The 14,211-nt window shown below is 45.3% G+C and overlaps 1 protein-coding gene across 1 annotated transcript; it reads left to right on the forward strand.

Moving 5' to 3' along the window:
- Nucleotides 1–713: 713 nt before the first annotated feature.
- On the forward strand, nucleotides 714–12,831 carry arhgef37 (Rho guanine nucleotide exchange factor (GEF) 37; the record flags this gene model as incomplete). The annotated part of the gene is given in 12 exon segments (XM_082505367.1): nucleotides 714–871; nucleotides 10,034–10,163; nucleotides 10,356–10,413; nucleotides 10,646–10,934; nucleotides 11,290–11,391; nucleotides 11,638–11,710; nucleotides 11,713–11,755; nucleotides 11,893–12,011; nucleotides 12,140–12,305; nucleotides 12,378–12,522; nucleotides 12,600–12,677; nucleotides 12,679–12,831. Coding segments are annotated over 12 exon segments (1,479 nt in total). The 5' UTR covers nucleotides 714–748.
- Nucleotides 12,832–14,211: the final 1,380 nt, after the last annotated feature.

Below are 14,211 nucleotides of genomic sequence, written 5' to 3' on the forward strand. Positions count from 1 at the left end.
TAAGAAAGCAGTCCCATATATTTCATTAACATATCATATCCTGGTCAAATACAGCTAACCTCAGTTTTATCTGAATTTAGAACCAGGAAATTAAAGGTCATCCAGGTCTTAATGTCTATAAGAAATTCCTGAATGTATGAAGAAAGTATTAAGTGACATTTTCTTTACTTTTTAAATGTTATGACATATATAATTAAAAGAATGCTAAAAAAAAATCGAGCAAAACCTGGGATACCTAACATGAGGGCTTTTGACAGTAGAAGCAAGCTTCAGTTTCAGAGATATTCTTGATACACCACTTGAGACACATGATGGCACTGCTGCACTACTGCTAAAACACTAAAGCACACTGCAGCAAGAGTGAGCAAGATGTAATACCCCACCACCCGTCACCCAGGTTGTCCATCATCTCCTGAATCCTAAACCCTGCCCCCACTCTCCTTTTCATTCTCCGTATCCTTCCATTATCATATTCTCTCTGTTTCACACTGTCACCTCTCACCTTGGCCCTTTTGCCCTCTATCCTTTAAGCCACCATAGAGTCATGCATAGATATGATCGCAACAGTGACACATGAATAACAAACAGTGTTTTCTCATGGGAACTAAGGAAGGTAGAAGGGATAGATGGACTTTTCATCACTTTTGATCACATCCAGACAGTGATTCAGGATGAATTCTCATCAGGACATGAGTAAAAAAGGGGGTAAAAGTTCAAGGGGAAAAGTAGGAAGGAGAGGTCTTAAGGAATGGAGCACTTGAATGTCAATTCTTGGACAGAAAAGTGTCATTCGAGATGGAATGCTTGGGTGAGGGTGTTGAGGCTGTATAGGAGGAGTGGCTGTTGCACTTTGCAGAATGTCACAGCTCCAGTAAGTATTAATCTTTCATTGCTCTCTTTTCCTAATGTTTGAAGCTTTCATCTTTGTCCCTACGTTTTCCATGGCACGCTCTCTCTTCTTTTCGTTTGACAGACTGCAGTTTGACAGCTTTAGCTACAGATAATATTCTGCCTCAGACTGCACATAGAATTTGCTCGCCAGGATAAACCACATTACAACACATTGCAGGCTCAAGATCATTAATTTTCAGGCTACTTTTAGGAAAGTAACACAGATGGCATAATAAAATGTCAAATACATTTAGTGGAGATTTGTGCTAACCAATATCATCTAAGAGTGTGAAGAAGTTTGTTCGGCTTATGGTAAATAAAAGTACACCTCTGAGCAGAGATGGGCAGTAACGCGTTACTTACTTTTTTCAGGTAACGAGTAAAGTAAGGGATTACTATTGCAAAAACGGTAATTAGATTACCGTTACTTTCCCGTAGGAACGCTGCGTTACTGCATTACTAAAACCGTGATTTTTTTGCCAGAATGTCTCATGACAGTGACGTAAGCAAGTGCGACGTTCGTGACAACAGCTGTGTGCAGATCAACAATGGATCATATATCGAATGCAGGAGAGAGTATGAGCATGCAGCATTTAAAGCGTGGAACTACTGACCTTATTTTCAGTTTAATTCCATAAAAAGTGACAAAAACATTAGCGTCCGTTGTGCGTGGGAAGAAAACTTCTCTTTACAGTGAAAAAAACCCCTAAACTTCCAAGCAAGCCCGCGGATTCTTCAACTGACCGCCGCGGCACACCTGCACCAGGGCAAACCTCCGCCTATGCTACTCCTGCTTTACAGGTGAAAATAGAGCAACAGGACCGCTAGTCTTTGATGTTATTTATTTTCTGCTGTGTTTTACTTGCATCTATTTGAAAGAGTGAGTGTAAACACAAAAAATAAATATTTTATGTGCTGGAATGTGCAGAAAATAAGTTTAAATGTTAAGCAAATTTCTTCCAGTCAGAGAATGTTGCATATAATAAAATTTTTGCTTGATGCATAAAATTAAAAGATTAAAACTAATAAAACAAGTTTTAAAAAGGGACTTTTCCATTTGATTACATTTTGTATGATGGATTATGCAGAAAAAGTAGAATTGGGCTGAAAGATCTATCGCTTCATCACCTATTCAGGTTGTAAGTTGTGTTTTTAAAATGTAACTAAGTAATTAATTACTTTTGAAAATCAGTTATCAGTAAAGTAACGAGATTACTTTTTGGGGAAGTAATCAGTAATTAGCTACTGATTACTTTTTTCAAGTAACTTGACCAACACTGATCAGCACCATAAATCAAAAGGGAGGCAGGGATGAACTGAGCCTCCACCAGCCTGGGGACTGAAGCAGGGACCAGCTGGGCCCCAGCCACCCTCACCAGAGGAACTGTAACAGGTGCAGGAGAGGGCTGGACCCGAGCCGCCCTGGGCCCAGGAACGGGAAGAGGAGAGAGAAGCTCAGGAGCAGTCACAGATGCAGGAGTGTTAACACTGGCCATGTCTGAATAAACTGGCTGTGGAGCCACACAGTCTAGGGGTGAAACAACACTAAAAACAGTCTCAAAATTCACAGGCTGAGGAGTGATACAGTCCAGGGGGGAAACAAAGCCAGGCGCCGCCTGAAGATAGAAAAACTGCTCGGAGACTCTCGTCTCAGGACAGTTTCCCAGAGGAGAGCATGTTTATCACGTGGCCATCCAGAAATTCGTGGAGTCTGAGAAGAGCTAGCTGCGCCTGCTGCAACTCAGCATTGTAAGCATTGTAAGCTAAAGACCTCACAATAATACAGAAAAACCTGCTTGTTCATAGAGGTCATCCAACTGTGGAGGAAGAAGAGAAGGAAAAACTCCCTTTTAACAGGAAGAAAGGCTGGGCGGGGAGGGGACAGAGACACGCTGGGGCAGAGAGCCAGACATTAATAATAAGCAGTGTAGGGGTAGGGACAGGCTTGGGGCGTCAGGGGATTCCCCAGGAGCATCTTGCTTGGAGAGCTCAACCCGGTAGTGATGGGTCGTTCGCGAACGAAATGGCTCTTAGAGCCAGATCTTTGACGTGAACGACGCGAGCCGGTTCCTTATCGCGAGCCGTCACGTGGGTTTTTTTTTTTTCTTTCTCTCAGCCTCTCTCTCGCACTTTTTTTCCACTTCACTCCGCATGCGAGCCTTGTGCTTTACGCTGGGCAGAGGGGGGAGGGGCGGTAGTTACACTCAGTAGTAGGGGTGGGTTTTTATAATCGATTTATCTAATAAAATCGATTCTGGCTTGGATAACATAAAATCGATTCATTAAAATCCTGAATCGATTTTTTAATATTAATTTATTTTTCCTGAAATGCCAGAATCTCTGGCGAAATCTCACAAAATTTCAACAACCACCAAACAGCTAAGACAGTAAATGAGAGCAGGAACACGGATTCTGCACATAGACTTAAACACACAGCGCAACCCGCGGATCAGAATCAGTTAGATGTCGCCTTTCTCACGGTCGGGGCTGAAAGTCGACAGCTCGCTGATTCTGATCTGTCGGCGGGTCCACGCTTTGTGTTCACGCCCTTTATGCGCCGATTCTAAAGCTGTTAGTTTTATCTCTCTCCAACCAATATTGACAGAACCAGCAGCAAAAGAAGATCCAAACTACCCTTCACATGGTAAATGGCCTGCATTTGTATAGCGCTTTTCTAGTCCTTAAGTAGGCAGCACGGTGGCACAGTGGTTAGCACTGTTGCCGCATAGCAAGAAGGTCCTGAGTTCAATTCCACCATCATGCCAGGGTCTTTCTGTGTGGAGTTTGCGTGTTCTCCCCGTGTTTGCGTGGGTTCTCTCCGGGTACTCTGGCTTCCTCCCACCGTCCAAAGATATGCAGCTTGTGGGGATAGGTTAATTGGATAATCCTAATTGCCACTAGGTGTGAATGTGAGTCCGAATGGTTGTTTGTCCCTGTGTGTTGGCCCTGCGACAGACTGGCGACCTGTCCAGGGTGTACCCCGCCTCTCGCCCTATGACAGCTGGGATAGGCTCCAGCGCCCCCCGCGACCCTGAAAAGGAGAAGCGGAAGCGAATGGATGGATGGTTAGTCCTTAAGCGCTTTACACATTCAGTCATCCACCCATTCACACACTGGCGATGGCAAGCTACATTGTAGCCACAGCTGCCCTAGGGCGCACTGACAGAGGCGAGGCTGCCGGACACAGGCGCCACCGGGCCCTCTCTCTCTCTGTACTTCAAGAACAGTTTCACGTCTAAAAATCAATTTTCTGCATTATTCGCTTGCTTGTTAAGCACAAGTCTACCGTTGTTTACAGCGCTGTCGGCCGCTGTTTTTTTTCCCTTTTACATTCTTCCGAAAAGAAAACCTCATTTCTGCTGTTTAATACTGAACAAATTTAAACTTTTTAAAATTATTCAAAAGGCAAAATGCTTAACCGTGTCTCTAATAAAACCGCTGTAACGTCAGACGTAATGTTCATATGTTGATTAATGATTTTCTTTCGTTTTTGATGTACTGCAGAATATTTTTTTATAAAATCCCAGGCCAGGAAAATCACCTTTATGTTTTTCTGTGTTTTATCTTCAGCTACTTTGACACAAAGGCATCTGATGTGACGCTTACACCTGTGATAAAGTCTTGCGTGTGTCAGCTTCCTTTTTATTGATACAAAAATATGTAAATGTACTGATCTGATTTATAATATTTCTGACTGTCAAAATTTCCCAGATTTAAATCGAATCGAATTAAATCGAATCGTTGATCGAATCGATTCGGGACCTTGTGAATCGGAATTGAATCAATTCTAGAAATCAGTGACGATACCCAGCCCTACTCAGTAGCACAGGAACAGAGCCAGAGGAAGAGAGAGAGAAAGAGAGCCAGGGATAACAACGTGACATTAGAAAGGTATAGTAATCATCCACAACTATTTTCGGTTGCAGATGATAAAGGATTCAGAAAGTTTATTCATGCGGGCCCATATGACAGAGAATATGCATCTTCTTTTTGTTTTCATATTTTAATTTATATTTAATTGTGTTGTGGTTTGCAGTGTTTTGTGTTGTTTCACTTTAAATTTGGAAAAGGAAAAAGCTGAAAATTTAAATAGTTAAAAGTTGAAATGTGAATAGTTGATTTTTGTATTATATGATTTATTTATTACATTTTATGTGGAGTGAATAAATAAAAGTATATTTACGGTGGCCCCTACAGACAAAGCACATACAAACTTCAAATCATGTACGAACTCTGAAGCACGTACAAACTCCAAAACACATAAAAACACATACTAACTCCAAAACACGTAAAAACACGTACAAACTCAGAAGCACATAAAAACTCAAAACACGTAAAAAAGACAACAGAAGTGCTCCAGGATGCTAGGCGCAGTGTTGAGCCTTTGTTACCTACACAAGCCAGCAAGTACCAATGACCGGATTTGGTGTGTGGTAGTAACAGGTAAATGAACTTTTTTTAAAATTATTTGAATATATATGAGTGCGTGTGTATAAATACACAAACAATACACACATGCTTTCAATTGTGTAATTTAAGTGATCTAGTAGCTCTGCTTTGGAAGTTCAGTTAAAACTAGAAATGTGTTTTGGAGTTTGTACGCGTTTTGTCTCTAGGGGCCACCGCATATATTTATATATAAACATATATAAATAAAACCACTTTTTTTTACATTAGTAATTCCTTTTGTGCATAATTTTATATTATTGTTAATAATAAATTTATTAAAGCAACAAAACAACCCGAAGAGCCGGTTCGGAGCTGAAAGAGCCGGCTCTTTTTAGTGAGCCGAACCGAAAGAGCCGGATCTCTAAAAAGAGACGGAAATCCAATCACTACAACCCGGGGTAGCGGTCATGGCCTATTAAGGGCTCTGTTGGCTCTTAGGTGATGGTTTCCTCGTGGCTGCGTGCAGCGGGGCTAGGGGAGGGACTGTGCTGACGGACGTGGGTTACTGACCTGGTAGCCTGGCTGCCCCTGGGTGCTCCGTCTCTGGGCTGGGTCCCTGGCTGGGCCTTGGGGGCTTGGGACCTGGTTGGTGTGTCGCCGGGGTTGTGGGCGGGTGGGTGTATGGGGGCCCAGCCCTGGCACAGGGTGCCGCCAGTGCATCGAGCCACCTGGGGGACTCTTCAACTGGTGGGGGAGGCTGTTACATCTTGCAGGAGGGGGAGATATAGGAGAGGTGGAGGAAGATCTCAGCCTGGGCGTCTATTGTCTTGTGTAGTCTAGAAGATGAGTGGATGATGGGGTGGGTGGAGTTTTCTCTGTGGTGGGGTCGGGTGGGCTGTCCTGGGCTCTTTGGGGCTGGGCGGCTCTGCTGAACTGGGCTCCAGTCCGGATGGGCCTGGGCCCCCTTTCCCTGGTGGGTTGCAGAGTATGGGGGTGCCTACTGGGGTCAGCTGGCTCCAGGGAGGGGTCACTTGCCCCTCCCTTCCTTCCCTTCCCATCTCCAGCTGCCTCCCTCTTCCCGCTCCACCACAATCACCCACACATGGAGGGCCTTGGGGTAAAGGTGTGTCACCAGGGTGCAGGGGAGGCATCCCCTTCCTCTGTCCCTTTCTGGCTGCCTGTGCCTCAATTTTATATATCCGACAACTTAGACATTCACATTACTCACACTCTCATAACACATTCATATAGGACCTTGGGGGTGGGCACGCTACACGGAATCCAAAAGACCATCAGGGTGTACAACCTCACACCTGGCGTCGTTGCCCACCTCTCAATTTTAAATACACGTATACATTGAGGGCTATCAGGAGGGGCTATGCGCTTACCTGCTGCTCTCTGGCAGGTAGCTCCATGCCCTCCTGGGTTTTAAATGCACCTTAGAACACACATGCATCAACACTACATATGAGCGGGCGGGGGGAGGTTTGGAGTCTTCACACACACCCCCGTTTGTATATGTGCGTGCCTGAATGTCTGTGTCTATATGTCAGGTTGGGTGTCAGATGCCACCTCTCTGGGGACATCTAAGGCCCTCCAAGGTTTGGAGGCCTATCTCCCCCCACCACCACTTCCCCTGCCAGTGGCGGACTCCCTCAGACATTGGTGCATTAGTGGTTCTTTGTGTCCGGGGATGGGCGTCCAGGTACACACCGGCTCACTCCTGGTGGCTGCTTGTCGGGCCTGGAGCCTGGGGTTCGCTCGGGGCACTTTGGGGGTTGGGTGCCCCCAGTCTCTCGGCCTGGGGCTCGGTCACCCTGGCACAGCTGGCTGCCGGCGAAGCTCATGGGCACGTCACTGCAATCCTCCCTGACTTCTGCCCCGCGTTTGCTGAGTGACCCCTCATCTGGGGCTCTCCTCAGCTCTTTCTGGGATAGTGGCGCGACTGCCCCTCTGTTGGTCTTCATTGGTCTCTTGTGCTCTGAGGGCCTCTAGATGTCTGGAGTCTTGATCTCCTCCATGCCTGCTTCATGCCCTGGAGGACGGGGCTGTGGCACCCCACACCCTCTAGCAGATCATTACATGAAGGAACCTTTTAAATACAAGCGCGCTCATGCTACAGTGAGGAGGGAGGAGGTAGATTGTCTGGCTGAGTGGTGCGACACAAACAACCTGCTGCTTAACACCGAGAAGACCAAGGAGCTCATCATGGACTACAGGAGGAATGCTGACCCACATCCACCCATCTACATTAAGGGGACGGCTGTGGAGCATGTGAGTAGCTTCAAGTTCCTGGGAGTCCACATCTCCGAGGATCTCATCTGGACGACGAACTGCTCCAAGCTGGTCAAGGAGGCTCACCAGCGCCTCTTCTTCTTGAGGACTCTGAGGAAGAATCACCTGTCCTCAGACATCCTGGTGAGCATCCTGACCAACTGTATAACAGTCTGGTACGGGAACTGCTCTGCCTCGGACCGGAAGGCGTTACAGAGGGTCGTGAAAACTGCCCAGCGCATCGCCGGAGCACCACTTCCTGCCATAAAGGACATCTACAGGAAGCGGTGTCTGAAAAGGGCTGGGAAAATCATCAAAGACCCCAGTCACCCATCACATGGACTCTTCACCCTCCTGCCCTCTGGGAGGCGCTACAGGAGCCTCCGGACTAAGACCACCTGGTACCGGAACAGCTTTTTCCCCACAGCTGTCAGACTCCTGAACTCTGCCTTCTGACATCTGACCCACGTTAACACATGGACTGGACATACACACACCCACAACCACCTACACACACAGACAATGGACAACTGTACCCTCAAACACACAATAATAACATGGACTGAACCACCACTCACAACCACTAGCACTTAATAAAGGCTCTTAACTGCACTACTGTATAGTTCTGTGTAAATAATCATACGATAATTTTTAATTCTACAACTGTTTACAACTTGCATAGTTCCCATTTCTGTATAGCTGTATATCTCATATTTCTGTATAGTTCTTTATTTCATATTCTGTACAGATTTTTTCTTATTTATATCCTGTTCATAGCCTGTACATAGCTTGTACTCACTACAGCCTGTACATACTTATAGTTATAGCATATTCATAACATACTTCATACCGTGTACATATTACATACCATAATAGACCCATTTCTGTAATATACTTACATATCTATATTATTGCTAATATATATTTTGTAATATATCTATATCATGGCTAAAGCACTTCTGGATGGATGCAAACTGCATTTCGTTGCCCTGTACCTGTGATATGTGCAATGACAATAAAGTTGAATTCTATTCTATTCTATGCTCACAGGTGTACACATGGGTGCTCACACACACAAACTACACCCTTTTTGGCTGCTACCTCAAAGCACACTGTGCGCTGTCAATCTTACGTGCTGCACAATAATGTTTAATATTTAGTATTTACTGTTATATTCCCATAGATCATCGTGATGTTGTTTATTAAATTGCTCTTTTTTTTTCTTCTGCTTGATTCCCCTTTTTTCTTTCTCAACAGGTGATCCAGGTAATTGATACATGTATTTTTTGTCTGCTTATTTTGTTGTTGTGTTGTTTTGGGGTTGTTGTTTTTTTTATACCCGTCCCTCTTCCCCGCTGTTTTTCTTTCTCCCCTTTCTTTTCCCCAGTCAAGTCTGTCCCGTATTTAGCAAGTGAAAAAAAATAATATAAACAATAAAAGGTGTATCAAATAGACCATTACGGCAAGGCTGGGATGGTCCATTTGGTAAAGTAAATCCGTTGGGCATCTTTCTTCACCTTTAGACAATAATTCTGATGGCAAAAGAGCCGAACAGGACAGGAAAAAAATAAAATATATAAATTAATAATAACAATAATAATAATAATGATAAGCAGTGAATAAATGCAGAGAGGTGTATACAGTCACAGTGACAAGCTTTGATTTAAAGTGACAACACAAAGAAGCAAAAAGAAAAAGGCTGAACGTAAAGCTGCAGCAGGTACTGTAAGTGTTTTAGCATCCTGCACCCTCTCAGTGGCTTCTTATCACCTGCTTTTCATTATGCCTGTTCTGTTGCTTAGAACTGCTAAATAACGGCTTATTGTCACTGTCCTAATGAAATGAGGGCTCATAAAACATAATGAAATCAGGCTTTATGGGCGAGCAGAGCTGAGCTGTGGAACCACAACAAGGGAGCAGGAGAGATATGAACTGTGTTCCATAAGAGATGAATGTAGAGCATGCAAAAGGGGAGGTGAAACACGACACGGGGAGGAGGAGGAGCAGGGTGAAGGCATGGGTGAATGGTGGCTCTGTGAGGCCGATGAGCTGCTGGATTGTGCATTGTTCAGCCTCCCAGCAACCAGCGCAACCACTGCTCAGTCATTCAGCACGAGCGCAGATCCACCTTTATAATCAGAGGTCAGAAGTCAGCCATGCCCTGATGCTGCTGCAGCACATCACTATCACTTTTTCAGCGTTCCTCCCGCTCTGATGTTTTTATATACTCAAAATAAATGAAAACAATGCGTTATAATGGGAGTATGTGTGTTATAATGGGAGTATATGGGTTATAATGGGAGTATGTGTGTTATAATGGGAGTATATGGGTTATAATGGGAGTACATGGTTTATAATGGGAGCATATGGGTTTTAATGGGGAACCAGGAGAACCCTCAGACTTTGCGGTTAAAGAAACATCTGATAGCAGGTGTAAAACCCTAATTTAATGTCTTCCCTCCACCTGTTCTGACCGAAGCCGTCTCCAGCCGGCCTGGACAGCATGTTTCTGCACATCGAAGAGGTGATTGACGTATCGAGCCGTCTCCTGTGCCTGCCGGACCAGAAGCAGCTTCAGCCTGGAAAACCTGACTTCCTGCAGAGTCTCTGTAAGTGACCTGAAACCAGACCTTTACTTTGACGTGTCACCCTCACAGTTTCAGTCTTTCTGTCGTTCTAAACAGGAAGTCAAACAGGAAGTGGTTGTTGTTTGTTCTATTTGTTTAAAGCGCATTTATAAATTCATAAATTTACAGATGAAGTAGTGTGATTAAGCTCAGGTGAGCTCCTGAATCACACAGGTATCACTTCCTTGTTCCTGGGAAGCTCCAGACTCTTCTTCACAGACCAGCTCAGCATGTAAAGTCTACCTTAAAAAATCTCATCTGTCATGAGATGGTCAGAATAAATGATCGACTTTCAATCATCGATTTTTCTCTGATCCTCACAGTGTCAACTGTGTCAAACAAGTCCACCAACATTTGGGTTGATGTCTCGCAGCAAGTTACTTTCACGTTTGCTGGCGTTGAACTCTGAACTGTGTTATCAAACAAGTGGGTTTATTTACAACACCGCTGATTTCTACATACAGTGAATCAGGAAGAAGAGGGGTCCAGGGCTGGGAAAAAGGGGAGCGTATGCTCAGTCCAAATCCAGAGTCCACACTGTGCTCAATCTCACTCACACTCAACTGGGAAGGGTCTAGAGAAGACAGGTTCAGGTCCAGGAAGGTCTATATAAGGGAGATGGAGACAGACGTCAGAGCAACACTCGGGAAGATCAGCAAGAGACTAAGCCGGGCTACACTAACACTACCAAGGGACACCAAGGGCCTGAAGTATGCTCAGTGTTATTCAGCCATGATGAGCCACAGTGCATGGGTGTGAAGATCAGATGACCACTGGAAGTCAGGCACCACACCCCAGGACAGCCAATGGTGGATCATGACAGTTACACCTCGACCAGATGCTGTTGGATGGAAGCACAGCAGTGGAGTGGGGCGAGTGGGAGGTCTAATCAGGCACAGTGATACTTCCACAGTTCACAATAATCATTCTGTACGTCATCCTGGTGCTCCTCCTATAAGACAAATGTCTTCTGATTGGCTGCACCTCACAAACAGCAGGTGGGTATCTCCTCTGAACCTTTGGTTCCTACTGACACTGACCTCATTACTACATGTTCCAAAGCAGTGCGTGATGACCTGTAAGAGCACAGTTGGTTTATGTAACGCAGCAGTGTGAGAAATTTGATGCCCTGGAAAGATTCTTCTATGTTTTGGAAAACCGCATCTTGGAGCTACTGGAGAACATGAAAATGTACCTGCAGCACCTGCAGGTAAACTCATGCACACACTTTGTCCTGTCTGTTCACTGCAAAGCTTTACTGGACTTTAGTGACTAAACATTAAAACTGAATAAACTCATTTGTAAAACATGACTTTGTGTCTGTGATTTTGCCTGCACAGGTCAGCAGCAGTCACTCTTTACGGCTTTAATAAAGGTTTCAGGCTGTGACTCAAGGTCAGCCTCTGCAGCAGCATATCATTACAGACATGCAGTCACAAGTTTGAGTCTCTGTCAGGAGGTCACACATGTGTTTGTGTGTGGTTGGTCTGTGGGGCTTCCTGTCTGCTGCACGGAGGACTTTGACTTGGACTGGACGGAGAAAAGGCACCGATCTGTTACAAGGAGATCACTACGCCACTCTGATTAACTCTGAGAGCAGTGCTGTGGTCTTTACAGGTGCAGGAAGTGCTGCATCCTGTCAGCTCGTGTCCAGTTACGAGGACAGAAACAGCACTAGTTAAACTCTCGCTGTATCACCTGTGTGTGGCAGGAGATTTAAAGATTACATCACAGACTTCTGTCTTTGCAAACAGCTTCTGATTAGCGGACGGCCTGCATCCTCCATCCCGCTTCCAATCTCCTCTTCACACGCTCAGAACATTATCATAGGTCAGAAACAGGCTGCCACGTCTCTGAGCGCATGTAGAGGTGGACATGCATATTTTGCCCCCCGTGAAAGGATGATTCAGTGGACGACGGTCTGCTGATGTCGGTCTGTTCTTTATTCCTTCTTCCAGAAGAAGAGGATGAGGTGATCCACCAGTTGCCCTGTGCTCTCTGGGACCTCTGGATGGGCCCGAGGAATCTGATCAGAAAGAGACTCGACAAGCTTCTCAGCTACAAAGTGATCGAAGGAAAACCCAACCTGAGCTACAAGGAGCAGGCTGTGGCCAATGCGTACAGGTGGGAGCTGGTTTCTGATGGTTGGAGCTGTGACTGGTGTGACCTCCTTTACTCCCCCTCTCCTCCTGACAGGATGTTGAACACGCTGCTCCTGAAAGAGCTCCCTCATTTTAATGGGCTGGCTCTGCAGATCAGGAGCATGTTCGGGTCGTTCAGCTGTCTGCACAGAGATCTCGCCGCAGACATGGAGCAGCTGTTTCACTGCTTCGCTCAGCAGGTGACGTCCTTACAGATAGGCTAATGAACAAAAACATGTTGGCTATCTGTGCTCATCTTCCACATGTCTCCCTGCAGCTTACTCACAGCAGCCTCTCTCCTGGTGCATTCTGGGAGTGGGCAGAGTCTTCAGTGCTGGAAGGAGCAAGAAGGCTGAGAGAATTTATGTGATTTACAGAATCACCTCAGGGCGCTTTATACTGTAAGCTACAGACCACTATGGGCAAGTACTTGGCGACAGTGGAAAGGAAAAACTCCCTTTGAACAGCGAGAAACCTCGAGGTTCAGGGAGGGGCAGCAAACTCTGTGACATGTTGGAGGTGAGGAAGACAGGACAAAAATACGCTGTGGGAGAGAGTCAGAGATTATCAACTAATGATGTGATGCAGAGAGGTCTATTAATATATTTAGCTTTAGCAAAAAGGAAAGTTTGAAGCCTAATCTTAAAAGTACAGGGTGGGCCATTTATATGGATACACCGTAATAACATGGGAATGGTTGGTGATATTAAAGTCCTGTTTGTGGCACATTAGTATATGTGAGGGGGCAAACTCCTCAAGATGGGTGGTGACCATGGTGGCCATTTAGAAGTCAGCCAACTTGGATACAACTTTTGTTTTTTCAATAGGAAGAGGGCCATGTGACACATCAAACCTATTGGTAAAGTCACAAGAAAATCAATGGTGTGCTTGGTTTCAACGTAACTTTATTCTTTCATGAGTTATTTACAAGTTTCTGACCACTTATTCAATGTGCTGCGCATTGTGTTGGATTGTCAATGCAACCCTCTTCTCCCACTCTTCACACACTGATAGCAACACCGCAGGAGAAATGCCAGCACAGGCATCCAGTATCTGTAGTTTCAGGTGCTGCACATCTCGTATCCTCACACCATAGACAATTGCCTTCAGATGACCCCAAAGATAAAAGTCTAAGGGGGTCAGATCGGGAGACCTTGGGGGCCATTTAACTGGCCCACGACGACCAATCCACTTTCCAGGAAACTGTTCATCTAGGAATGCTCGGACCTAGCACCCATAATGTGGTGGTGCACCATCTTGCTGGAAAAACTCAGGGAACGTGCCAGCTTCAGTGTATACAGAAGGAAACACATCATCATGTAGCAATTTCAAATATCCAGTGGCCTTGAGGTTTCCATTGATGAAGAATGGACCCACTATCGTTGTACCCCATATACCACACCAAACCATCACTTTTGTTGTTCCAACAGTCTTGGAGGGATCCATCCAATGTGGGTTAGTAAATGGTAAATGGACTGGTTCTTATATAGCGCTTTTCTACTCTGTCCGAGCACTCAAAGCGCTTTATACATCTAATTCATTCACCCAATCACATCCATTCACACAAGCACTTCTAAGCTTAAGTGCTAAGTATCTAACATTCATACACATTCACACTCCGATGGATGCATCGGAGAGCAACATAGGGTTAGTATCTTGCCCAAGGATATTTGGCATGCAGACTGGAGCAGCCTGGGATCAAACCACCGACCTTCTGGTTAGTGGCTGATCCGCTCTGCCACCTGAGCTACAGCCACCCCGTTAGTGTCAGACCAATAGCGGTGGTTTCACGAAACTTAGCAAGCAGTTTGCTAACTGTAGCATGGGAGATGGGTGGTCTCGTAGGGTGTCTTGCATTGAAATCTGCTGCAATGACACCAGATATCAAC

This window comes from Aulonocara stuartgranti (genome assembly GCF_965226115.1).
Source record: "Aulonocara stuartgranti genome assembly, chromosome: 2".
In the NCBI taxonomy this organism is placed as follows: Eukaryota; Metazoa; Chordata; class Actinopteri; order Cichliformes; family Cichlidae; genus Aulonocara; species Aulonocara stuartgranti.